The 24,707-nt window shown below is 44.2% G+C and overlaps 1 protein-coding gene across 1 annotated transcript in view; it reads left to right on the forward strand.

Moving 5' to 3' along the window:
• TULP4 (TUB like protein 4) overlaps window positions 1-24,707 on the forward strand; it is a 289,361-nt gene that overhangs the window by 241,230 nt on the left and 23,424 nt on the right. The window contains exons 8-9 of the mRNA XM_015137047.3: window positions 15,281-15,505; window positions 16,608-16,842. Coding sequence (XP_014992533.2) covers window positions 15,281-15,505; window positions 16,608-16,842 — 460 coding nt within the window. The remainder of the gene's footprint in view (window positions 1-15,280; window positions 15,506-16,607; window positions 16,843-24,707) is intronic.

Consider the following 24,707-nt stretch of genomic DNA (forward strand, 5'->3'; position numbering starts at 1 on the left):
AAGTGTACTGTTTTATAGTGTCGAATATATTACATTATTTTACAACTAATTTCCAGCACCTTTTCATCTTGCAAAATGAAAACTCTTTACCTATTAAGCAACTACTCCCTGTTTCTCCCTCTTCCCAGTCCATGAGAAGCACCATTTTACTATCTTTTCTATGAGTTTGACTCTACAATCCTCATGTAAGTGGAATTATGCAACATGTTGACAAACCAAATTCTGTGCAGTATTTAAAGAGGTTTATTCTGAGCCAAATATGAGCAACCGTGGCCTAGGACACAGTCACAAGAGGTTCTGAGAATATGTGCCTTAGGTAGTCAGGTCACGGCTTGGTTTTGTACGTTTCAGGGAGACAGAAGTTACAGACAAAGACATATATCAGTATTCGTAAGGCACATGTTGGTTAAACCTGTGGAAAGATAGGACATCTTGAAATGGGGCCACACACGTCACAGGTGGATTCAAAGATTTTCTGATTGGCAGTTGGTTGAAAGAGTTAAGCTTTGCCTAAAGGGTTGAAGTCAGGAGAAACAAGTGCTTGAGTTAAGGTAAGGGGGTTGTGGAAGCCAACGTTCTTGTTCCCCGCCGCAACCTCCCTGCGCCCTGCCAGACGGAGGTCTTGCCCTGTCCCACAGGCTGGAGTGCAGTGGCGCCATCTCAGCTCACTGCAACCTCCGCCTCCCGGGTTTAAGCAGTTCTCCTGCTTTCACTGTGTTGGCCAGGCTGGTCTTGAACTCCCGACCTTGTGATCTGCCCTCCCAAAGTGCTAGAAATACAGGCAGGAGCCACTGCGTCCGGCCCCAAGGTTCTTGTTATGCAGATGAAACCACTTAAGTAGCAGGCTTCACGGTGAATAAATGGTAAATGTCTCCTTTCAGACCTTAAAAGGTATTAGACTCTTGGTTAAATGTCTCCTGGATCAAGAAAAGACCTAGAAAAGGAAGGACATTCTCTACAAAATGCAAATTTCCCCCAGGAGAGATGATTTTGCAGGGTTTTGCCATTTGCAGGTTTTGCCGTTTCAAAACATATCAACAAAATATATTTGGGGGTAAAATACTTTGATTTCCTTTAGGCCCGCCATCCGTTGTATGATGCTATGTCAGAATCAGGTTGGAATTTGGTATTTTATTGCTACAAAGAGTCTTAGTTTTATCAGTCTTACCTCTATTTTAATGTTAATGTTGGTCAGTTGTGCCTAAACCCCAAAGGGATGGGGGCAATATAAGGACCATGTCCAATCTTCCTTCCTGTCATAGCCTGAACTAGTTTTCTTTTGAGACGGAGTCTCTCTCTGTCGCCCAAGCTGGAGTGCAGTGGCACGATCTCGGCTCACTGCAAGCTCCGCCTCCCAGGTTCACGCCATTCTCCTGCCTCAGCCTCCCAAGTAGCTGGGACTACAGACGCCCGCCACCATGCCCGGCTAGTTTTTTGTATTTTTTAGTAGAGACGGGGTTTCATCCTGTTAGCCAGGATGGTCTCGATCTCCTGACCTCGTGATCCGCCCACCTCGGCCTCCCAAAGTGCTGGGATTACAGGCTTGAGCCACCGCGCCCAGCCTGAACTAGTTTTCTAGACTCCTTTGGGATCCCCTTGGCCAAAAGAAGGCCCATTCTGTAGGTTGGGTGGCTTAGAATTTTATTTTTGGTTTACAAGTGTTTATCTTTTTCTGACTGGCTTATTTCACTTAGCATAATGTCCTTAAGGTTCATCCATGTTGTACCATGTGTCAGAATTTTCTTTCTTTTTAAGGCTGAATAATATTTTATTGTATGTATATACCACATTTTGTTTACCCATTGATGAACTTTTGGGTTCCTTCCGTCTTTCGGCTGTTGTGAATAATTCTTCTGTGAACATGGGTGTACACATATCTCTTTGAGACCCTGCTTTTCAAGTCTTCCGGATTTGTGCCCAGAAGTGGACTTGCTGGATCATATGGTAATTCTATTTTTAATTTTGTGAGGAACTGCCATACTGTTTTTTCATAGCAGCTTGTTAACAGAAAGACTAGTAAAATACTTTAAAGAGGTTTATTTTGAGCCAGTATGGGTGACCCTGGCCCAGCAAAACAGTCTCAAGAGGTCCTGAGAAAGTGCACCCGAAGCAGTTGAATTACAGTTTGGTTTTGTGCATTTCAGGGAGGCAAGAGTTACAGGCAAAGACATAAATCAACATGTGGAAGGTATCCGTTGGCTCAGCCTGAAAATGTGGAATATTTTGAAGCCAGGAGAAGTAGAGGAGTATACAAGTCAGGTAGATTCAGAGATTCTTTAATCTAGTTAGTTAAAGCAACAAAATTTGATCTAGAACTTGGGAGTCAGCAGAAAGGAATATTTTAAGTTAAAACATTCGGATGCTATGTCAGAGTCAGCCAAAATATGGCCCATTTAGTGAGATTGATGGCCTGTAGGCATGGCTTAAGGCTTGCCTTGCATGACCTTAGGTATTGTTTAGAATTTGTTACTTATTTCCATCAAGAGTCTTTTGTCAGTCTTATGATCTCTATTTTAACTTTTACTCAGGTGAGTTGGACCTAAATTCCAGATGGGGGGGAGTATAATGAGGTGTGTCCAACCTCCCTTTCTGTCATAGCTAGGAAATTTTAAAAGTTTTTCTGGGGTTTCCTTGGCCAAGAGAGGCTCCATTCAGTCGATAGGGAACTTAGGATTTTATTTTTGGCTTACAAGCTGCACCATTTTACATTTTCACTACATTACACAAGGATTCTAGTTTTTCCACATCCTTGCCAATATTGTCATTTTTCTGGGATTTTTTTTGGAGTAACCATCCTCTTGGATGTTAGGTGATATCTCATTGTGGTTTTGATTTGCATTTCCCTTAGGATTAATAATGTAGATTAATGATGTTGTTGCATATCTTCTTTGGAGAAATGTCTGTTCAAGTCCTTTGCCCATTTTTCAATCAGGTTATTTGGGTTTTTGTTTTTAAGAAGTGGGATTAAACTATGTCTTTGGGCAGTATAGTATCTCCTTGAGCAAATAAGCCTATTTGTTCATTCATTTGTTCAAGCATCCAGCCAAGATATTTTGAGGAGCTACTGTGTGGCTGGCACTGAGCTCTGAGTACTGGTGTTTCCGAGCTGAACAAGGAAGACGTGATCCATACCTCCTAGGAGCTCACAGCTAGTGAAGGAAGACAGACAAGTGATGACACAGAAATGCTTTTGATTTTGAAGTAGAACGATTTACCTGGTGCTTTGATAACCTGGAGGAAAGGACTCTTACACCTGCCCTTTGTGGGTATTTTTCCACCTTTGCCTGATCTCTTTTCTCACTCTGTATTCCTCAGACCGTTTCAACCACTCTTACAGCTTTAATTCCAATCTCAGTGAAGGTCTGAAGCCTAAGGAAACAGGCCTGTATAGACCCACCTGCTTACTTCACAAACCCACTAGCCATCTCATAAGCATTGCACATGCAACATGCCCAAATCTCAGAACACTCCACCACGTAGATAATGCTCCTTTTTCAGGTCGTGGTCCAGCTGCTCAAGCCAGAAGTCACAGTCAGCCTGTCCACTGAATCCCAGTGAGTATTTTTACCTCCTAGATATCTTCGTGTCTACATCCTTTTGTCTTCATTGGCCACCACCTTAATCCAAGCCACCCTCATCTTAGCTGCAGTGTTTGAGCCATGCCTTTCCCTTTCTTTTCTTTTCTTTTTTTTTTTTTTTCTGATGGAGTTTCACTCTTGTTGCCCAAGCTGGAGTGCAATGTTGCAATCAGCATTCACTGCAACCTCTGCCTCCCAGATTCAAGTGATTCTCCTGCCTCAGCCTCCCGAGTAACTGGTATTACAGGTGCATGCCACCACACCTGGGTAATTTTTTGTACTTTTTTTTAGTAGAGATGGGGTTTCACCATGTTGGCCAGGCTGGTCTTGAACTCCTGACGTCGTGATCCACTCACCTCAGCCTCCCAAAATGCTGGGATTACAGGCATGAGCCACCACACCTGGCCTGCCTTTCCCTTTTAAACTGTTCTTCACTTTGCAGCCACAGTCTGTAAAATCACAAGTCAGATCAGTAGCTTCTTACTGTCCTTAGGACGAAGTTAAAAAAATTCATTGTGCCTTAAAAAGATCACCATAATTTGGTCCTCCATCCTCTCTAGAATTAGCTTTTACCACTCCATCCTCCTCTGACCCTGCCAATCTGGACTTTTCTGTTTCTCAGTTTACCAGATGCCTCCTTTCTTCCAAGCTTTGCACCATGCCTGGAACAGATCTTGGCTCATGGCAGTCTCAGTAAATACTGGTTGAATCAATCAGTGAGCCTTAGCATTGTATCTTACTGCTCTGCCTTACTTGGTGAGTTATGTTGGGGCAGCACTCCTCTCCTCCAGGGGGCACCAGCTGCCGGGAGTCTGTCCCTTGCAGACTCCTCATCCAGCAACAGATGAATGAAGTACACTGACACACAGATAAATTCTGCTTTGCCAGTCCAGCTGCGTGTGTGGGAGCCGCTTACAGACTCCCTGCTGAGTCCTGTAAACAGTTGCCACTCGACCCTGATCAGCTAGTCGGACTCGCATTTATTCAGTAAGTTAATTAAAAAAAGCTTGAGTCAACACCATTAGAGGGTAATTGACATTGTGGACTTCCCAAGTAAAAAGCACTTAAGCAACTCCGTACATCAAAGGTTAGTCTTAAGATTTTATGAGTAAACAAGCAAGCTAGGTAAACTACTCTGCCTTTCTTTATTACTATTTTAATTTGTTTAACTAAAGGTAAAGGGATCAGTTCACCTTCAGCCAGATATTTTACCGAATTTACCCACCGAAGTTATGCAAACTTCTCAGCCTTCCAAGAAGATTTGTGTCTATTTCTATAACTATCTTTTTCCCACCAGCCTGATTGAACCCCAACATTATGTAAATTTCAAGGACCAGATAACTTAAGATTATTTGCCATTTACATTATCTCTTGGTTTCTTTAGCCACTGGCAATCATAACATAATTTCTTTTTAAAAAATTAATAGTAAATTGCTTTTAGAAATAGAATACAGTTTGATTATAGCATAGATTATGTAAGGGGCAGCAACAGGAAGTAAGACTAGAAAAGTGTCTTAGGACCAAATGTGTCTTAGTGTGTTTGGGCTGCTATACGAAAATACCTTAGACTGAGTGATTTATAAATAATACAACTTTATTTCTCACAGTTCTGGAGGCTGGGAAGTCCAAAATCCAGGCACTGGTAGATTCCGTGTCTGGTCTGCTCCATAGATGGCACCTTGTGCCTGTGTCCTCACACGGTAGAAGGCATAAAAGCAGGGAGGAACCTCCCTTTAACCTGTTTTCTAAGGGCACTAATCCCATTGTGAGGACGGAGGCCTCATGACTTAATCACTCCCCAAAGGCCCCACCTAATACCACCACCATGGGAACTAGATTGCAGCAAGAATTTCGGAGGGACACACATTCAGACCATGCATAGCACTGGCCAAGATGTTAAACTTCATTTGGCCTTTTGTTTTGTATTTTTATTTTATGAGCAAGGGAGAGGTGAGACAGGGCTTTGGGGAGACTAATCTGACAGCAGTGTCGTTATCTCAGTAAGAAGGAATCAGGACAAAAAACCAGAACAGTGAAAATAGAGTGGAAGAGAGACACAGTGTTCAGAGAGATTATAAGAGATTTGGCTTCTGGAGGACTGTGAGGAGGAGGTCAGTACCAGTGAAAGCGTACCTTTTTTTTTTTTTTTTTTTTTTTTTTTTTTTTTTTTTTGAGATAGTGTCTCACTCTGTCACTCAGGCTGGAGTGCAGTGGCGTGATCTTGGCTCACTGCAACCTCCACCTCCTGGGTTCAAGCAATTCTCCCACCTCTGTCTCCCAAGTAGCTGGGACTACAGGTGTGTGCCACCGCACTGGCTAATTTTTGTATTTTTTGGTAGAGACAGAGTCTCACCATGTTGGCCAGGCTGGTCTTGATTTTCTGACCTCAAGTGATCTGCCCACCTTGGTCTTCCAAAGTGCTGGAATTACAGGTCTGAGCCACCACACCTGGCCAAAAGCAGACCATTTTAGTTACTGTTGCAGCCATATCTCTAAGGGTGGAAGGCGTTTGGGGATGTGGGACTGGAACTGAGACAAGAGATTGGGTTGGAGATAGATATTTGGAGTCATCCACAAGGAGGCCATAGTTGGAGAAATGAAATGGATTTAATGTCAAAGGAATGAATAGAAAGAGGGGAAATGGGGAAAGGACCAAGCATAGAACTTTGGATTGTGGAGTGATAGCCTTCATTTAACAAGCAGCAGAAGGAAGGAGATGGAAGAGGAATGTCACAGAGAACCATTAAAGGAAATATGTCAAACAAAAGAACAACAGTTGAAAGTAGACATGAAAAATGGATTTGGAAGTTTTAAGGTCAAAAATGGTCTCGCTGGAATAGTGATGGAGGTCACATGGTAAAAGATTTTTTGTTCATTCAGTCGATCTTTATTGAGCCATCTATATGCCAAGCATTGTTCAATGTGCTGGAGATACAGCTGTGACAGCCAAGATGAAGAACTGGCGACTAAGCGGCTAGTGAAGAAGTTGAGGCAGCACATGTAAACTACTGTTTTGACAGGGTTTGAGGGGAAGGCAGAGAGAGGATGGTAACTTGAAATGGAGAGGCATGACTGTGTTCATATACAATTAATAAGTCTTTGGGGAATAAAGAAGACATAAGGAAGCAAGAAAAAGAATAGCAAGCTACAAGAGCCCACTGCAAGTTGGAAGATGTGGGTTTGATTGCAGTACGGAGGTTTAATCTAGAAGAGACAGAAAGGAAGGAGAGATTGTAGAAAGAGATGAAGGATTTTTAAGTAAAGGAGGGAGCCAAAGCACACACACACTACAGGACAATGCCAGTCTTCTCAGTAAACTAAAGGCAGGATGAAAAACACAGGGAAGATTCGGCAGGAGTGCCATGGAGTACCATCCACTTGCCATACCGGATAATAAATTTAAAGTGAGAGTCAGTGATGTCCATGCCTTCACTGTAATCCTAGAGTCAGTAGTACCGATTGCCTAAAATTAGGAACTGGAAAGGTGAGTGTAGTAGGAGGGCCAAGGAGTCGAAGGAATCTAGGAAACTGCTAGGGATACTGTGGAATTGGGCAGCCGTGGCATCAGTGGTTAGATACTTCATGACCTGAGGCTAGGAAGTGTAAAGTCATAAAAAGACATGTTCAAGAGGAGGTGATACAAACAAAATGGGAAATTGTGGTTGGATAGGGACTTTAAATTTCTATTTTGGAAGTGAAGTCATTCTGAGTTAACCCTGAAGTAGAACAGAGTTAAGGCCATATGTATGAGGCCAGGGCATTGGTTAAACAAACTTAAGTATTAGAGTTCCTGTGGATTTGGGATTGAAGGAAGGAGAGATTACCTTGATTCTATTTGTGTCCCCACTGCCAGTTCATTGTCTAAAACATAGTAGGTATTAGTAAATCTTTCTTCGGTGGGTTTATGGATGGACTGGTGTCAACGTAGGCTTTCTTTCATCTTTCTGTCGATTGTTTGAACCTGTAAGTTATGTCACATTTATAATCAATCTGATGCTGGCTTTTTATAAGGCTTTTATGATTAGAATATTTGTGAATTCAAGTGCTGAAACACACTCAGCATTGTCCCCACTTCGTCTGACTTAGGGCCCCCTTCCTGCTGGCATTGTGTTCCCTCTACAGGGAATGTCCTTCCCGCCGTTTTAGCTCAGGAAGTGGATATTCCTCAGTCCCGGCTTCCTTTTTCTGACCAGTGCCTAGACTGTAGTAAAGGTTCTATGGCCTTAACCATTGCGGAAGTTCTCATCAGCCATCACGTGAAACTAACATGGATCCTGAATTTAAACTGTTTGAGCTCAGGAATAAGAGAAAAGGCCCTGACTGATCTTCCTTTGAAGAAAGATAGATATCCCTACGGTACCTCAGCATTTCAGTAAGTTATTGATTCTTTTTTTCATTGAGGGTCCATTTCAACCATTGAAAAAATTGTCTCAATAATAGAAGGTTAAATAATGATGCCATTAAAAATCAAGTACAATATTAATTATATTTAGCACCAGTTTAACTCTTGTCTAATGATTCTAAAATCACATGTGATCTATGCTGTGCTATTCAAGGAGTCCAAAGGCAGGGACATTTTTATAGCAGGAAGGAAGTTAGGCGATTTATTGGACTGCTTATAAAAAGAACTAAATGCAATTTAGATTGGATAATGTATTTCCAAGTTAATTAGATTGTAGGTTATTGCGTACAAAGCCATTGCCTGGGACGAACTTGCAGCAGCAGCAGCAGCTTTAAAATTGATTTTCTTGATTTACTTGTAACAGCAATGCTTGTGGCTGGAGCTCTTCTAAGGAAATATGCTATGATTTATTTTCCTTTCTGTCCTACATGTTGTAATGTAAAATTCTGTAATTTATCTCGTTAGCTGTTATCTGTGACTCTATCTATTCTTGCATATCTGAAAATGTAACAGGTGTTTAGAGTTAGCACTACTGACTGAAGTTTGTAGGCTTCAATAATTTAGGCCCAGGTTTTTGTTTTGTTTTATGGACTTCTGGCATTGAAGGCCAGTGGAGAGGTCACCCTATATTCTGTAAGGTTCAGTTGTTGATGTAAGATATTGGGTAAAAAATTAAGAGAGGAGAAGTTGGAAAAAGATGGGTATGGGAATTTAAAAATCAAATAAGAGATTGCATGTGTGATCATGGACTTCTGTACTCTTGGAGGCGAATCCTATAGTAAAAATAGACTTGCTTTCTTTCACTTGGGATTAACTCTGCCTGTTCTCCTGAAGTAGCCCCCGTTGTGCTTTTCCCATTTTGTCTTGTAAGTAGATGAGAAAGTCTTCCATGAGTGTTGTCTGCTTACAGAATACAAGGATGGTTGTGTTCTTTTAAAACTGAAATTTGGTTGACTTGAGTGTTGAACTAGCTTTTATTACTACAATTTAGTTGGTGGCCAAATGATTATACTTTGTATTTAAAATTGTCTGTGGCTCCAACCAACGTAGTTTGATGGTGACCGATCACCAACTTATTCTGTTTTTTTGTTTGTTTATTTGTTTTTAGACAGAGTTTCACTCTTATTGCCCGGGCTGGAGTGCAATGGCGCGATCTCGGCTCACTGCAACCTCTGCCTCCCGGGTTCAAATGATTCTCCTGCCTCAGCCTCCCGAGTAGCTGGGACTACAGGCGTGTGCCACCACGCCCAGCTAATTTTCTTGTATTTTTAGTAGAGATGGTGTTTTACCATGTTGGTCAGGCTGGTCTCAAACTCCTGATCTCAAATAATCCTCCTGCCTCAGCCTCCCAAAGTGCTGGGATTACAGGCATGAGCCATAACACCTGGACTTTTTAAAATTTGTTATAAACAGAGTCTCACTGTCTCCCAGGCTGGAGTGCAGTGGCATGATCATAGCTCACTGTAGCCTCAACCTCCTGGCCTCAAACGATCCTCCTGCCTCAGTCTCCCAAGTAGCTAGGACTACAGGTGTGCACCACTACACCCAGCTAATTTTGAAAAATTGTTTTGTAGAGACAGGGTCTTGCTGTGTTGCCCAAGCTGGTCTTGAATTCCTTGCCTCAAGCAATCCTCCTGCCTCAGCCTCACAAAGTGCCGGGATTATAGGCACCTGGCCCTTCATCTGTTTTAAAGTGAACTATTTTGCACATGTTTGTACAATCATAAAACATTTCATCCTACTAGGTGCATTTCCTTCAAGACAGATCCCCCATCCTTCTTAGGGAGAGCTACAGAAAACAAAGGGTGGAGAGGGAGGCTGAAGAACCTCTGACTGTCCCAGGAATCTGCCTCCTCGGTGGCTGGGTAGCCAGTCCTCAGCCCAAGGCCTCCCTCAGTCATCCAGAAACCCTGTGCTTGCACTGCCTGATTTTCCCTGTCCAGGACCAGTGGAGTTGGTTTTTGTTCCTTTTACAGTTTCAGAAGACTCTATCCAACTCACTGCTATATACAAAAATAGTAATATAGTGAGGAAGCTTTCAATTCCAATTAAATAGATTCCTCCTCTCAGCCAGGCCTCTGCTCAAACCACCTCCAGGGCAGCCTCCCTGCTTCCTCTCTTCAAAAAGACCCCCTTGCCCCTGCTCTGGCCCTCTTTCAACACTGTTTTTACTTCATGGAATTTCACTACCTCACGTTCTTAGGCGGTTCCTGTCACAGATACTAAGATACAGGTCGAGTACTCCTTATCTGAAATGCTTAGGACCAGAATTGATTTGGATTTCAGATTTTTTTTAAATTTCAGAATATTTGCCTTGTATCAGGTAAGCATCCCAAATATGAACATTTGAAATAGTCCAATGAATATTTCCTTTGAGCATCTTGTTGGCACTCCAAAAGTCAGATTTTGGAGCATTTTGGATTTCATATTTTCAGATTATGGATACTTAACCTGTATTTATCTCTCTCCCTGCGACGCCAGGATATAAACTCCACAAGGGCAGAGAATGTATTTGATTCATTGTCAGTCCCCTTATAACTAGCATGTATCTGTCCATTTGTATACATTTAGCAAATATTTAATGACTAACAGCTCAGTAGATTAAAAAAATGATTGGCTGGACACATGGCATGTCTTGTGTAGTAGCAAGAGGAGAGGTGGGCAAGTAAGGATCTGGCACCAGGCCTCGATTGCCATACTCCATGGTGGGAGGTGAGGCAGAGCCGACCTGCCCCTTTTCCTTTCCAGGACTCAGCCTCAGCATTGAGAGGGAGAAGCCAGAGGAGAAGCCTGCCCCTCTAGGGGCCACTCGCCTCCAGCACTGTGGCCTAGAGTGCATCCTCTCCAGCTGAGCAAGTGTTCTCCCTATTCCACCAGACTCATGCTCCCTGAAATACAACTCCATTTCTTGCACTTTTGCCTTGGATTTAGACATGCAAAATATGTGAACCTTCCTATGCAAATTAAGATTTGAATGTCATCTGCTTCACAGTTCTAGCCATCAGTTCTAAAAATAGTCATTTTATGGGATTTGAGAAAGAGATTAAGACCACAAACTTACAACTGAGTTTTTCCCTAGCAGACAGCAGCTGTTCAAACAAAACATAAATCTGGGAGCTTTGAAGAGCTGTGCTGTTGTGCTGCAGCTCAGCCCAGTAGGTGGAGGTTCCTAGGGAGGAGATATACTCAGCATGGGTGAGATCTGTGGGCCTGCAGACAGTGTGTTCATGTTCTGCCATCACCCGTGAACCTAGAGGACAGAGTGATGGAAATCGATGATTGTGAGGCAGCGAAATTAGGACTAGCATTAGTGAACGCCCCGCCCCGTGTCTGTGGCCATGTGCAGTTAGTGCCATTTGACTCTTGTTCTTGTGAAAACTACAGAACATTTGTAGCAAGGGCTTTATAGGCTGAAATACCAGTAAACAGCCAGAGAAAAATTAACACCAGCAGAAATGTGACTTTTAAAAAGTAAGATGACCTGTTAGGGACTTTCTGTGAACTTACAGGGGTCCTGAGAAGTCATACCCTGCTGCCTGACCTCTGACCAAACAGTAATCACAGGCATTCATTTCCCCAGGTCAGTGAGGACTCAGAGTCTTCCGACAAGAGGGGCAGTTTGTGTTATCTGTCACTCCTTCCCCATTTTTCTAGCACAGCTTTAAAAATTACTATGGCAAAGATACCAGCATCTTTGCCATTTTGCTGCTTTATCATCTTACATGGACTATATGCTACACAAACTAAATTAAATTAAATCAATGCATCTCCGCCCCGCCCTCCTCCAGAGTAAGTTTTCACTGACTTGGGCAAGTAAATGAGTGCTGCACCCTAATTAATGTAATAGAAATTCCTGTGCTGGTATTCTTGTCCCATTCTTAGAAGAGGGAATTTCCTGGTAACATTGCCCCAGATAATAATTATTCCTTTGAGATGCTGCAGGCATCACTTCTCCAGGCTAAATAATTTCAGTCCTTTTTCTCCCAGGTTCTAGCGTTCTATCCTTTAATCTTGCGAGTCTTCTCACTCCTACTTGGCTGAGAATTCTAAGTCATCCGAGCTAATGTGCTACCTGGTTTGGAGTCACTCTGTCCTCCCTCACCTTCCAGATGTGCCAGCGACTGTGGTCCCTGTTATCTAACAATGCTACCTGGCTAATTACCTGTGGGCTCTTTTCTGCTGTGATGAACCCAGCAGATCATTTATTTGCTGTGTAAACAGCCTGTTTCTCTTCTTGTCTATTTGCCTTTTCTATAGACAATGTTTGGTTTGTTTCTGAGTAAAGTAGCCTTGACCAAATGGACTAAGGGGCCATTTGGGGCTCATTATTTTGTATGTGATTGACAGATAGTTAAATTTTTCAGTGGGGTATTACACATTCTTTAGGCTGTGGTATCAATATGCTGGCACTTCAGAGAGCCAGCACCATGTAGTGTAAGATGAGGACCAGCGGTGGAGTTGGGGAGGGATGAGAATCACAGCTCTTCCACCATTTATTGCTGTAATGTACCTAGCCTCCCTTAGCCTCTCTTACCTCATATGTTAGATGAGAATAATGTTATTCGTGTGGGAGAGTAGAGCGGATGCAGTGAATTCAGGTTTGTAAGCATTTGATGTGCTTACTGTTGGAATGTAGTTTTACAGACAAGGTTGTTTTTGTCATGATGGGTGGTAATTATATATATAAAGGTAACAGAGCTGATTTTCATCTAGTTGAAGGTCTGTGTGAGTGGTTTAAGTTCTTGGTACAAAGATATAAGAGACACATACTTATGATAATTTTATATTAAATATGTCATCAGCTGTTATACAGAGATAGTTACTATGAAAAGCAGAACTAGGAGGGAGGGGGGCAGAGGATAAATCCAGAGTGTCTGCCTTTCAGATAGCTGGACTCAAGAGGAATGGGAAATTAGAGGGAAGAAGTGTCTGATGTTTCTGCAGCCAGTCAGGTTATGCTCATTGAAAACTGTTTTTCCAAACAACCTCATTAAAAAGTGGGCAGAGGACATGAACAAATCATTTTCAAAAGAAGACATACATGCAGCCAACAAGCATATGAAAAATGCTCAACATCACAAACCATTAGAGAAATGCAAATCAAAACCACAATGAGATACTATCTCACACTAGTCAGAATGGCCATTATTGAAAAATCAAAGAATAATAGATGTTGGCACAGTTGCAGAGAAAAGGAAACACTTCTACACTGCTAGTGGGAGTGTAAATTAGTTCGGCCATTGTAGAAAACAGTGTGGCAGTTCCTCAAAGAATTGAGAACTACCATTCGACCCAGCAATCCCATTACTGGGTATATACCCAAAGGAATATTTGTTCTGTCATAAAGACCCACACATGCATATGTTCATTGCAGCACTATTCACAATAGCAAAGACATGGAATCAACCTAAATGCCCATCAGCAGTAGACTGGATAAAGAAAATGTGATACATAAACACCATGGAATACTATGCAGCCGTAAAAAAGGATAAGATCATGTCCTTTACAGGAACATGGATAGAGCTGGAAGCCACTATCCTTAGCAAACTAACACAGGAACAAAAAAACCAAATACCATATATTCTCACTTCTGAGCGGGAGCTAAATAACAAGAACACATGGATACTGGAAGGGGAACAACTTAAGGGTGGAGAGCAGGAGGAGGGAGAATATCAGAAAAAATACCTATCGGGTACTATGCTTATTATCCAGGTGACGAAATTACCTGTACACCAGATCCCTGTGATACACAGTTTACCTACATAACCTGCTTGTGTACCCCAGAACCTAAAAGTTAAAAACAAAAATAAAACCTTTTTTTTGTGACTTGAGCTCTAAGTTATGAATATTGTCTTAGGGGGCTCAAGGGTAAAGGGACAGCAGTGTATCTTTAAGATTAAGCATGATTTTGGTACTAATAGAGCCTCTGTCCTAACCTGTACTTTTGGGGGTTGATGATACCAGAGAAACTTTTCTGTACATTTTTTGTGTGTTGGTTTGCCCTGTCTTCAGCAGTGATTATGTATTTCTGTGAAGTTAATAGGCCCCTTGTGTGGAGCCTACCTCCCGTGTGGAATCATCTCATAAGGAGACACATCCTGGAAGTGTCCCGGAAGCCCCTAGACTTGAGTTTTCCAGACTCCTTGGCCAACAAACACGGCCGTCCCCTGGGGGCTGTGACCATCACCCCACCCTGCGGCTGCTTGGCCTCCTATGGTAGAAAGGGAAGATGAATGATCATCAGCGCTCCATCTGTCTGGATCGGAATGAACAAATCTCTTGCTGCTTCTCCGTCACAACCCTTCACCTTTCTTTTTCCCTTGGCTAGATGGCACCCTGAGCTTTGGATTTTTTTTTTTATTATTATTATAAGAATTTTCTAACTTGCATATTTGCATTTTGGCCTAAGATAATGATGGCCATGACCCTAGCAAGGCTACCGCAGGAACCGTGTTCTCCTCAATCACCTTTCCAGAGAGCTTTCTTTCCCTACACTGTCAGTGCCAAGGAAGGCTGAAAATGCAGTGACTGTGGGTTATAACCTGTGATGGCCCCAGAAGGGCTGTGACTTCATCACCTCCTATAATCCTCACAGGGTCCCCACTGGACTCATGAGAAAAGGGGGAGGCTTCTAGGGGTTATGGAGTAGCCCCCAGGTACACAGCTGGTAAGCCCAAGTCCATTGTTGATTTGACTCTGGACAGAAGGGAAGGGCTTTCTGGTCTACCTCATCACCACCTCCCCAAGCCATGGGACCCACCCCTGGGTAATTTGGGAATCCAGATAACCAGCCCTTCAGTAAGGAATATGAGTTACTGCCCCACAAGGTGATTGCCCTACTAGTAGAAACCTTACTACCCAGAGCTCAGTTGGGTTTTGTGACCCCAAATTAAATGAAATATAATACAGGTAAATGAACTTCACAAAATTATTACAGTGCTTTAATGCTCTGGCCTGGGGACCTAATTGCTTTTATTTTATTTTGTTTTATTTTTGAGATGAGAATCTCGCTATATTGCCCAGGCTGGTCTTTCAGCCTGGCCTCATGTGATCTTCCCACCTTGACCTTCTAAAATGCTGAGATGACAGCCTCATGCCACCACACCCAGCCCTCTAGCCAATTTTCAATAAATATACTGAATTTTCATAATATAGTGTCTAACATTCTCTACTGTGCTTTTAAAACCAGTATTCTCAAAACAGCTTATTTTATTTTGCTCGAGGCAAGTATGCATTATCCCTTTTTGCTTCCCACAAGAGCAAAAGCTTAAGCATTTGTCTTCCCTTCACTTCCTGCCAGCGTCCCATCATCTCTATCTGCTGGGGTCACCGGGACTCGAGGCTGTTGATGGCATCAGGACCAGCCCTGTACGTGGTGCGTGTGGAGCACCGGGTGTCCAGCCTGCAGCTGCTGTGCCAGCAGGCCATCGCCAGCACCTTGCGTGAGGACAAGGACGTCAGCAAGCTGACCCTGCCCCCCCGCCTCTGCTCCTACCTCTCCACTGCCTTCATCCCCACCATCAAGGTAAAGCCCTCTACCCCTCCCTCTTCCTCCTCCCTCACCTGTGCTGGCTCCCCACAGAGCCAGGGCAGAGACAGGTGAGGGTACCAGAGTGAGCACATGGGGCCATGTGCAGCTGTGCAGGATCCTGATCCTGTCATGTGCTGCCAGGTCTGCAGTCTGTCCAAGCATCATGGTCCATGTCCATGAGAGATTTGCCCTGTGTGGTGGCTGTTATCTTTCTCATGGCAAAGCTGGTATTCCTAGCTTGACTTCTGTGTCCCTCTGATGATCAAAGGAGTGACCATTATTCAGCATTTCCTATATACTAAGCATTATACCAGTTAATTTTTAGAAATCTGTCTTGTTCAGTCCTGACTTCCTGACAGATGCTGCCATTATTCCCATTTAAGGAAGCAGGAAACAAGTTAGGAGAAGTTAAGTAACTTGCTCCCTAGCTAGTTAGGGGAACAGTCAGGATCAGACCCACCCCAGTTCTAGGGCCAGCTCTTGGCACTGTGCTGAGGAGAGCCACGCCAGCCAGCGCTCAGCGTCAGCAACCTTTCATACCAGTGGGAACTCTAGAAGGTAGCATGTAGAATGCATCTGCCAGTTGCTGTTTAAGTGTGGGTCCCCCTAACCTTGGGTTTTCCCAAGTGGTTCTCTTTTGTATTGTCTCTCTCTTCTTCTAAGTAGCAGACCCATTTGTTGGTTACTTTTTTCCTGAAACATCAAAGTTTTAGAATCTATTGGTTTTTGTTTTTGTTTTTGTTTTTCCAAGTTGCCTTACACTATTGATTCTACACGAGCAGATCTCAACGCTGGTGTATTATATAGCATTGGAAAATACAGGTGCCCAAGCCTGCCCCTATGGATCCTGATTTCATTGTCTGATATGGGATCCTGGTTTAGATGTGTTTTGAAAGCTCCCAGGAGATTCTCACATGCTCCTACCATTGCAAATCACTGTTCTACACCACATAGTTAGCCTCTCCCCAGGCTCCCAGCCTGTGCTCTTTCTGGAACAGTGGTGTTTTTAGTTGACCTGCCCCCGTGCTCACTCTCTTTCCCTCTCTCTGTGCCTCTCTGGAGTCCCAGCTCTTCCTTTTCTTCCTGTGTCCTGCAGCCCCCAATTCCAGATCCGAACAACATGAGAGACTTTGTCAGCTACCCATCAGCCGGCAATGAGCGGCTACACTGCACCATGAAGCGCACAGAGGATGACCCAGAGGTGGGCGGCCCGTGCTACACGCTCTACCTGGAGTACCTGGGCGGGCTTGTGCCCATCCTCAAAGGGCGGCGCGTCAGCAAGCTGCGGCCGGAGTTTGTCATCATGGACCCGCGGACGGATAGCAAACCAGGTGGGTCTCTTGCCCGAGGGACTGGGACCTTGTTCTCTGTGGTCATGGGCTGTTACGCCTTACACCCCAAACAAAGAGAATGCATACTAATGAAACGTGAGCCTGTGGTGGCTGGTGTGGAACTTCGTTGAAGAAACCCACTGAAATGAACTGTTCTCTAAATGTACTTTTTGACAGGTTTTAAATCATATTTCGTGGGCAGTGGATAGCTGGGCTGTGAATAGAGGAACCATTGGCTGTCAGGCAAGGGGAAGCTAGTGCAGGCCTCCTGGGAGCAAGGGTTTCCTCTTCACAGTTACGGAGTGTTCATCCAGTGTCTTCATGTAATATTCAGACAACTTGAAAATAATAACAAGATACAGTCCCTGCCCTCCCAGAGTGGATGATAAAATTAAAATCAAACCTTCAGCCTCCTGCCCTTCCCTAGTCTACTGTTAACTGCTTTGTACCTGATTACTAATGACAATTTTTTGCTCATCCATAAAGATGTTGGTATGAAACACCCTTTTCTTCTAAAAACCTTTCCCTGTGGTGATTTTCTTTGCTCAGTTAATGTATTCAACATGCTCCCTGCACACCTCTCTGGGATCCTAGATTGTAAGCTTCAGAGGGAAGGGACTGCGTTCTTTTTTTGTGCCACTTGGTGCTAGGCTAGTGTCCGTGCACCCGTCAGTCACTGCCGGCTCAGTCTGCCACCTCCTGTGAAACTTTGCCCATCACCTATGGCAGATTGAGCAACACACTTAGTCATTGTGCTCCAGACTCTGCCCTGCTGAATCCTGTGGGCCCTGGGGGGAGAGAACTGAGTCGTCTTTGTGCCCCCAGTGGATCTGGATTTGTTTTCATTAGTTCATGCTTCCTCTCGCCACTTCCTCGCTCCAGTTTACTCTCCTGCCCATTAGTCTGGTCCCTGCCTCTCATTACGGCCTGGAGCTAGCATGACATGTGGCCTGACCAGTCACCCCAAGTCACAGTGTGGTGGGCTTATTCACTCTCAGCCTGTACTCAGCGCTGTACAGTTGCCCCACCTCTGCCTGCCAGCCTTCATTTGTTCAGCATCAGCAGTGCCACTCTACTACCCCTGCAAAACAGCAATACTGCTTGTCAATATTAGATATGAGTCTGTTTTTTCTGTCTTTTGACTCATGTGACAAGCTAGTACCAGAAACAAAGAAAGCGACCAGCAGAATTGGGGCTGGTAGGGAAGCAGACTGAAAGGAAGGAGAGGACAGATTCAGGAGGAAGGCAGGCACAGTGGGAAAAACAGGAGAGAGAGAAGCGCATATTCACGTGGGACGGAAACATGGTTTCAGGGAAAAGGAGAAGGGCCACCAATGGTTAGAGATGACTGGGGTGGGGGCCGTGGGACAGGCCCTGAGCCCAGGTTTGCAGCAGGTGTTCTCGCTGATGTCAGCACCTCTGAGGTTACTCCCCTGGGTGCAATTTTATAAAATCTGTATTGAGATTAAATGTTGACAGTAACTTAGGTGAAGAGCTTATTTCCTCATGTGTGCATAAATTCCTCACTGAAGAAGAGGACAGGAGGCTGTGCTGTGGAGTACCCAAGGACTGGGCTTGCTTGAACCTGGCCCGACTACCCCAAATGCCTGCTCTTCCTTCCTGTTCATGTTTATCAGCTTGTATCAAACACAGACCCACTCATTTGCGCACAATCCTTTGAGGGAATAAGATGTTGTATTTTTATAATTAAAAGAGTTAAAAGCTATAAAACAAAGCACATTGACTAGTGCCTACCTTGTGTGGGATACTTGAGTCTCCTGCTATTATTAAGTAATACCAGGTCATCTCTGCTTTTAAGGAGTTTCTAAACCCTTTTAGGTGATAAGACAATGTAAGCACTTGAAAAGTTTAAAAAGTCAAGATTTAAATACCTGATGACAAAAATAGAGGATATGTCACAAGGCACAATATGACTAATTGCCACCTGAATGGCATATACAAACTATTTCAGAGGAGGAAAAGAATCCCTGACATTGAGAAAACAGGAATTTCTTTTTTCTTTTTATTGGGGGATGGAGGGACAGGGTCTTGCTCTGATGCCCAGGCTGCAGTGCAGTAGTGCCATCACAGCTCGCTGCAGCCTTGACCCTCCCAGGTTCAAGCAATCCTCCCACCTCAGCCTCCTGGGCAGCTGGAGCTACAGGTGTGCACCACACTTGCTAATTTTTGTATTTTTTGTAGAGACAGGGTTTTACCATGTTGCCCAGGCCGATAAACTCCTGGGTTCGAGCAGTCCTCCGCCTTGGCTTCCCAAAGTGCTAGGACCTATTACAGGCATGAACCACCGTGCCTGTCCAGGAATTTCTTATTGTTAAAAGCTGATTAACTCATTGAGGCCGCCATATCATTGTTTCTCAAAATGTGTTCCATGCACCACCACCTCCATGCAAATCACCTGGGATACTTATTTAAATACACGTTCCTAGGCTTACTCTTAGATTACGATTCATTAGGGCTGTGGTGGGGCCTACATACAAACATGCGACTTAATGGGTTTCCCAGGTGATTTTTATGCACTAAAGTTTGTGATCCACTGTCAGGTGACTTGGCAGATATGTCCCTCAAAATTACCAGTGTGTATTTTTATACCAGATACCATGAGTCCCAGTATTTTTTTTTTTTTTTCAGACAAGGTCTCACAGTGTCTCCCAGGCTGGAGTGCAGTGGTACAATCATGGCTCATTGCAGCCTTGAACTCCTAGGCTCAAGCAGCCCTCCCACTTCAGCCTCCAGGTAGCTAGGATCGTAGGTATGCACCACCACACCTGGCTAATTTTTTTATTTTTGTGGAGATGGGGGCTCCATGTGTTGCCCAGGCTGGTCTCAGCCTCCTGGATTCAAGATCCTCCAGCGCTCGCCTCCTGTAGTGCTGGGATCATAGGTGTGAGCCACCATGCCCGGCTGCTTCCCTCCACCACCCCCACCAGTTTTCTTTAAAAAGAGATGGGGTCTTACTCTGTCACCCAGACTGGAGTGCAGTGGTATGATCGTAGTGCACTGTAAATTTCTGGATTCAAGTGATCCTCCCACCTCAACCTCCCGAGACTATAATAGGCACACACCATCACACTTGTCTAATTCTGTTTTTTGTAGAGATAAGGTCTCACTGTGTTTCCCAGGCTGGTCTCAAACTTCTGATCTCAAGAAGTAAAGTCGTCCTGCCTTGGCTCACCACAGTGCTGAGATTTACAGACATGCTATTGCACCTGGCACACACTTTCTAAAGGAATCTTTAGCCACAGCTTGCTATGGACTGACTTGTGTTCCCCTAAAATTCATATATTGAAGTCCAGACCCCCAATGTGAGGGTAGGATGACATTTAGGGGAGATTAAGATTAAAGGAATTCATATGCGTGGGTCCTGATCTGATTTAGTTACTGGCCTTAAAGAAGAGAAGGAGAAAGAGACCTCTCACCACGCACGTGCACCAAGGAGAGGACATAGGACACAGTGAGAAGGCGGCTCTCTGCAGGCCGGGGCAAAGCCTTCACCAGGAAACAGGCGTTGTCACCCTAACCTTGGGGCTGCTCAGCCTCCATAATTGACTGGACCCGTTATTTAGTGTGTGTGCATGCGCACTCGTGCGTACACACACGCATAATACTGGTTTTGTTTTTCTGGAGAACCCCGACTAATACAGATTTTGGTTCTAAGAAATGGGTATTGCTGTAACAAATCTCTAAACATGTAGAAGAAGCTTTGAAACTGGGTAATGGATAGAGGCTGGAAGAGTTTTGAGGTGGATGCTAGAAATATGGAAGTTAAGAGCAATTCCGGTGAAGTCTCAGTTGGAAATGAGGAATATACTGAAAACTGGAGGAAAGGTGATCCTTGTTATAAAGCAGCAAAGGATTTGAGTAAACTGTTCCAGTGTTTCCGTGGAAGGTAGAACTTGCAAGTGATTAAATTGGATATGTAACTGAAGAGATTTCTAAGCAAAGTATTGAAGGAGCAGTTTGGTTCCTCCTGATGGCTTATAGTAAAATGCAAAAGGAGAGAGATGAATGGAAGAAGGAATTGTTAAGATAAAAGATGAAGATTTAGATTTAGAAAATATTTAGGCTATTCATATTGCAAAAAAAATAAGTATTAAATACATTTTGAAGAAAATACCAAAGTTATGGCTGGACTGTCATTTAATAAAGCGCTTACGAAATTATATGAGCAGAGACACTGCCAGTTTGAACTGTAGTGGATGGAAACAGGATGAAACGAAGGAGGAAGGCTGTTGGACTTCTTAGCTTTGACCAGCTGGAATGATGGAGGTGTTTGGCCACTAACATGCATTATTCTTCAAGAAGAGGGAAAAATAACTCTGAAAGTGATTCAGAGATCATTAGGTCCACCTCTTCGGTTTCAGCAGGCCAGATGGCCTTTGCACAGAGCCTTGCGGGCAGAGCCATGGGGGCAGGATCCCTACCAGAGCTATGAGGGTGATGCTGACACCCCAGTAGACCTGGAGGACAGGATATCAAACCAAAGAGGACTCCACTCAAGCCTCAAAATTCAATGGAATTTTCTTTGCGAGATTTTGGATTTGCTTGGAACCTGTCACCACTTTTGTACTTCCAGTGTCTCCTTTTTGGAATGGGAATGTCTATCCTATGCCTGTCCCACCATTGTATTTTGGAAGCACATAACTTCTGTGGTTTCACAGGTTCACAGCTGGAGAGCAGGTTTGCTTCAGGATGAATTGTACCTCAGGTCTCACCCATACTGGATTTAGGTGACAATTTAAATGAGACTCTGGACTTTTAGAGTTGATACTGAAATAAGTTAAGACTTTGGGGGCTTTGGGAATAGAATGAATATATTTTGCATGGGAGAAGAACATGAATCTGAGAGTGGCCAGGAGTAGAATCCCATGGACTGAATTGTGCCCCCACGTCAACCCCAAAATTCATATTGGGAAGTCCTGACTCCCAATGTGACTGTATTTGGAGATAGGACTTACAGGGAGGAGATGAAATTAAATGAGATCTTAAGGGTGAGGTCCTAATTTGATAGGGCGATTGGCCTTATAAGAAGAAGACAAGATTAATGCCTGTGATCCAGCGCTTTGGGAGGCCAAATCACAAGGTCAGGAGATGGAGACCATCCTGGCTAACACAGTGAAACACCGTCTCTACTAAAAATACAAAAGATTAGCCGGATGTGGTGGCGGGTGCCTGTAGTCCCAGCTACTTGGGAGGCAGAGACAGGAGAATGGCGTAAACCTGGAAGGTGGAGCTTGCTGTGAGCTGAGATCGCGCCACTGCACTCCAGCCTGGGTGACAGAGCAAAACTCCGTCTCAAAAAAAAAAAAAAAACCAAGGAAAGAGAGCTCTTTCTTCAAGCACATACACTGAGGAGAGGCCACCTGCAAGCCAGGAAGAGAGCCTTCCCCAGAATCCAACCATGCCGGCACCCTAGCCTTGGTCTTTCAGCCTCCAGAGTGTGAGGAAACAATTTCTATTACTGTAGCCACCCAAGTCTGTGGTATTTTGTTATGGTGGCCTGAGCAGATTTAGAGTGTATATTTAAAAAGCCATTAAAACCATTTTTCAAGATTTTATTTTAAAAATATATGTAATTGGCCAGGCGCGGTGGCTCACGCCTGTAATCCCAGCACTTTGGGAGGCCGAGGTGGGTGGATTACGAGGTCAGGAGATCGAGACCAGCCTGGTTAACACGGTGAAACCCTGTCTCTACTAAAAATACAAAAAATTAGCCGGGCGTGGCGGCGGGCGCCTGTAGTCCCAGCTGCTCGGGAGGCTGAGGCAGGTGAATGGCATGAACGGGGGGGGGCAGAGCTTGCAGTGAGCGGAGATCGTGCCACTGCACTCTAGCCTGGGCGACAGAGTGAGACTCCATCTCAAAAACAAAACAAAACAAAACAAAAAAATATATATGTATAATTCAGGAAGCCAGGCACAGTGGCTCACACCTATAATCCCAGCACTTTGGGAGGCCAAGGCAGGAGGGTTGCCTGAGCTCAGTAGTTCAAGACCAGCCTGGGCAACACAGTGAAACCCTGTCTCTACTAAAATGCAAAAAAAATGGCCAGGTGCGGTGGCTTATGCCTGTAATCCCAACACTTTGGGAGGCCAAGGTAGGCGAATCACCTGAGGTCAGGAGTTCAAGACCAGCCTGGCCAACATGGTAAAACCTTGTCTCTACTAAAAATGCAAAAATTAGCCAGGTGTGGTAGCAGGTACCTATAGTCCCAGCTACTTGGGAGGCTGAGGCAGGAGAATCACTTGAACCCGGGAGGTGGAGGCTGCAGTGAGCTGAGATTGCACCACTGCACTCCAGCCTGGGTGACAGAGCAAGACTCCGTCTCAATAGATAAATAAATAAATAAATGACTCCGTCTCAATCAATCAATCAATCAATCAATAAAATAACAAAAAATTAGCCAGCCGTGGCGGTAGTCCCAGCTACTCAGGAGGCTGAGGCAAGAGAATCGCTTGAACCCAGGAGGCAGAGGTTGCAGTAAGCCGAGATAATGTCACTGCATTGCACTCCAGCCTAGGCAACAGCGAGACTCCGTCTCCCCAAAACACCCAAAAAGCCTTCAACCCAGAAGAAATTAGCGGATTCTTGAACACTGACAGAATTGAGATGTAAAGCCCCAGACGTGTAGTTAAGCCTTAGGTTTTAAAAGACCAATCCCAGCTTACATTTTTCTACAACTTAGATGTTTTTACAGAACACCCATGATAAACTGATGACACAATCTCTAGTAGTATGAGGTACACCCAGCCACCACCTCAGCCTTCGCAAATGTGGAGCTTATGTCATGCACTGAATTTTTAGTTGTGCTGATGATAGACGTCAGAGTGGCAATGCCTGCACATGTGGAATTATGACACTGAACAAGCAGGGCTCAGGGCATATTTTCAGAAAGCCATTTTCTTTGTCTCTTGCCACCCCTTAAATCATCATTTATTCTTTCAGAAAGTATTTATGAAGTCTCAGGTAGTCTCTGCGGTTAAAGCAGGAGGCAGGACAGATGACTTTCCTTCCCTCATGGAGTTTGCACTAGTTGGGGAGACAGACAATAAAGCAATAGTTACGGCCGGATGCAGTTGCTCAGCTCTTTTAATCCCAGCACTTTGGGAGGCTGAGGCAGGAGGATCACTTGAGTCCAGGAGTTTAAGACAAGCCTGGGTGACATAGCGAGACCCCATCTCTATAAAAAAGAAAATAGTAGTTATGAGTGAAGGGATAGAGGAAGTGGTCTGGGACATGGTATTTGAGGGATCCTAGCATTGATGAGTGAGTCAGGAGCTGAGTGGGCAGTGTCTTACTGGGTTTCCTCAAGTCGAGTCACACACACTGGCATGTTCTGTAGTCTTGCGTGCATGCTTGAGTCATGACAGAGATTCCTTTGATCCAGTGATTCATAAATTAAATCATAAAACACTGCTCAGGGTTCGTGCATTAAGCCTTTTTATTTGCTTAAACACAAACACCACTGTGGCTTCACTACGGCTTTTACTGGGTCCGGGCGTGGCACCTCCTGATTCAGTGAGTGCTTTAAGAAGGGGGTGATGTGGGCAACACAGCCTGGGGCCAGCCTCCTTTCCAAGGAGCTTGCCAAACTTTTCTGCCCCAGAGGGGCCCCTGTTCATAGATGCTACCTCCAAATGCTCAGAAACTTCTAGATTGGTTTGGATTAAGAAACTCATCCTTTAAAATATAAACAGCCCTTTTGGATGGTAAAATCACTCATTATGAATTATTTCATTATGATTGAATGATTCAGCTTTTTTATTACCTGGCAAGGCACTTGGAGCCTTGAGGCAATGAGATTTTCATCAGCAAAACAAAGTAATCTGGAAGAATGGGGTCCTCACAT

This window comes from Macaca mulatta, chromosome 4 (genome assembly GCF_049350105.2).
Source record: "Macaca mulatta isolate MMU2019108-1 chromosome 4, T2T-MMU8v2.0, whole genome shotgun sequence".
Lineage (NCBI taxonomy): Eukaryota > Metazoa > Chordata > Mammalia > Primates > Cercopithecidae > Macaca > Macaca mulatta.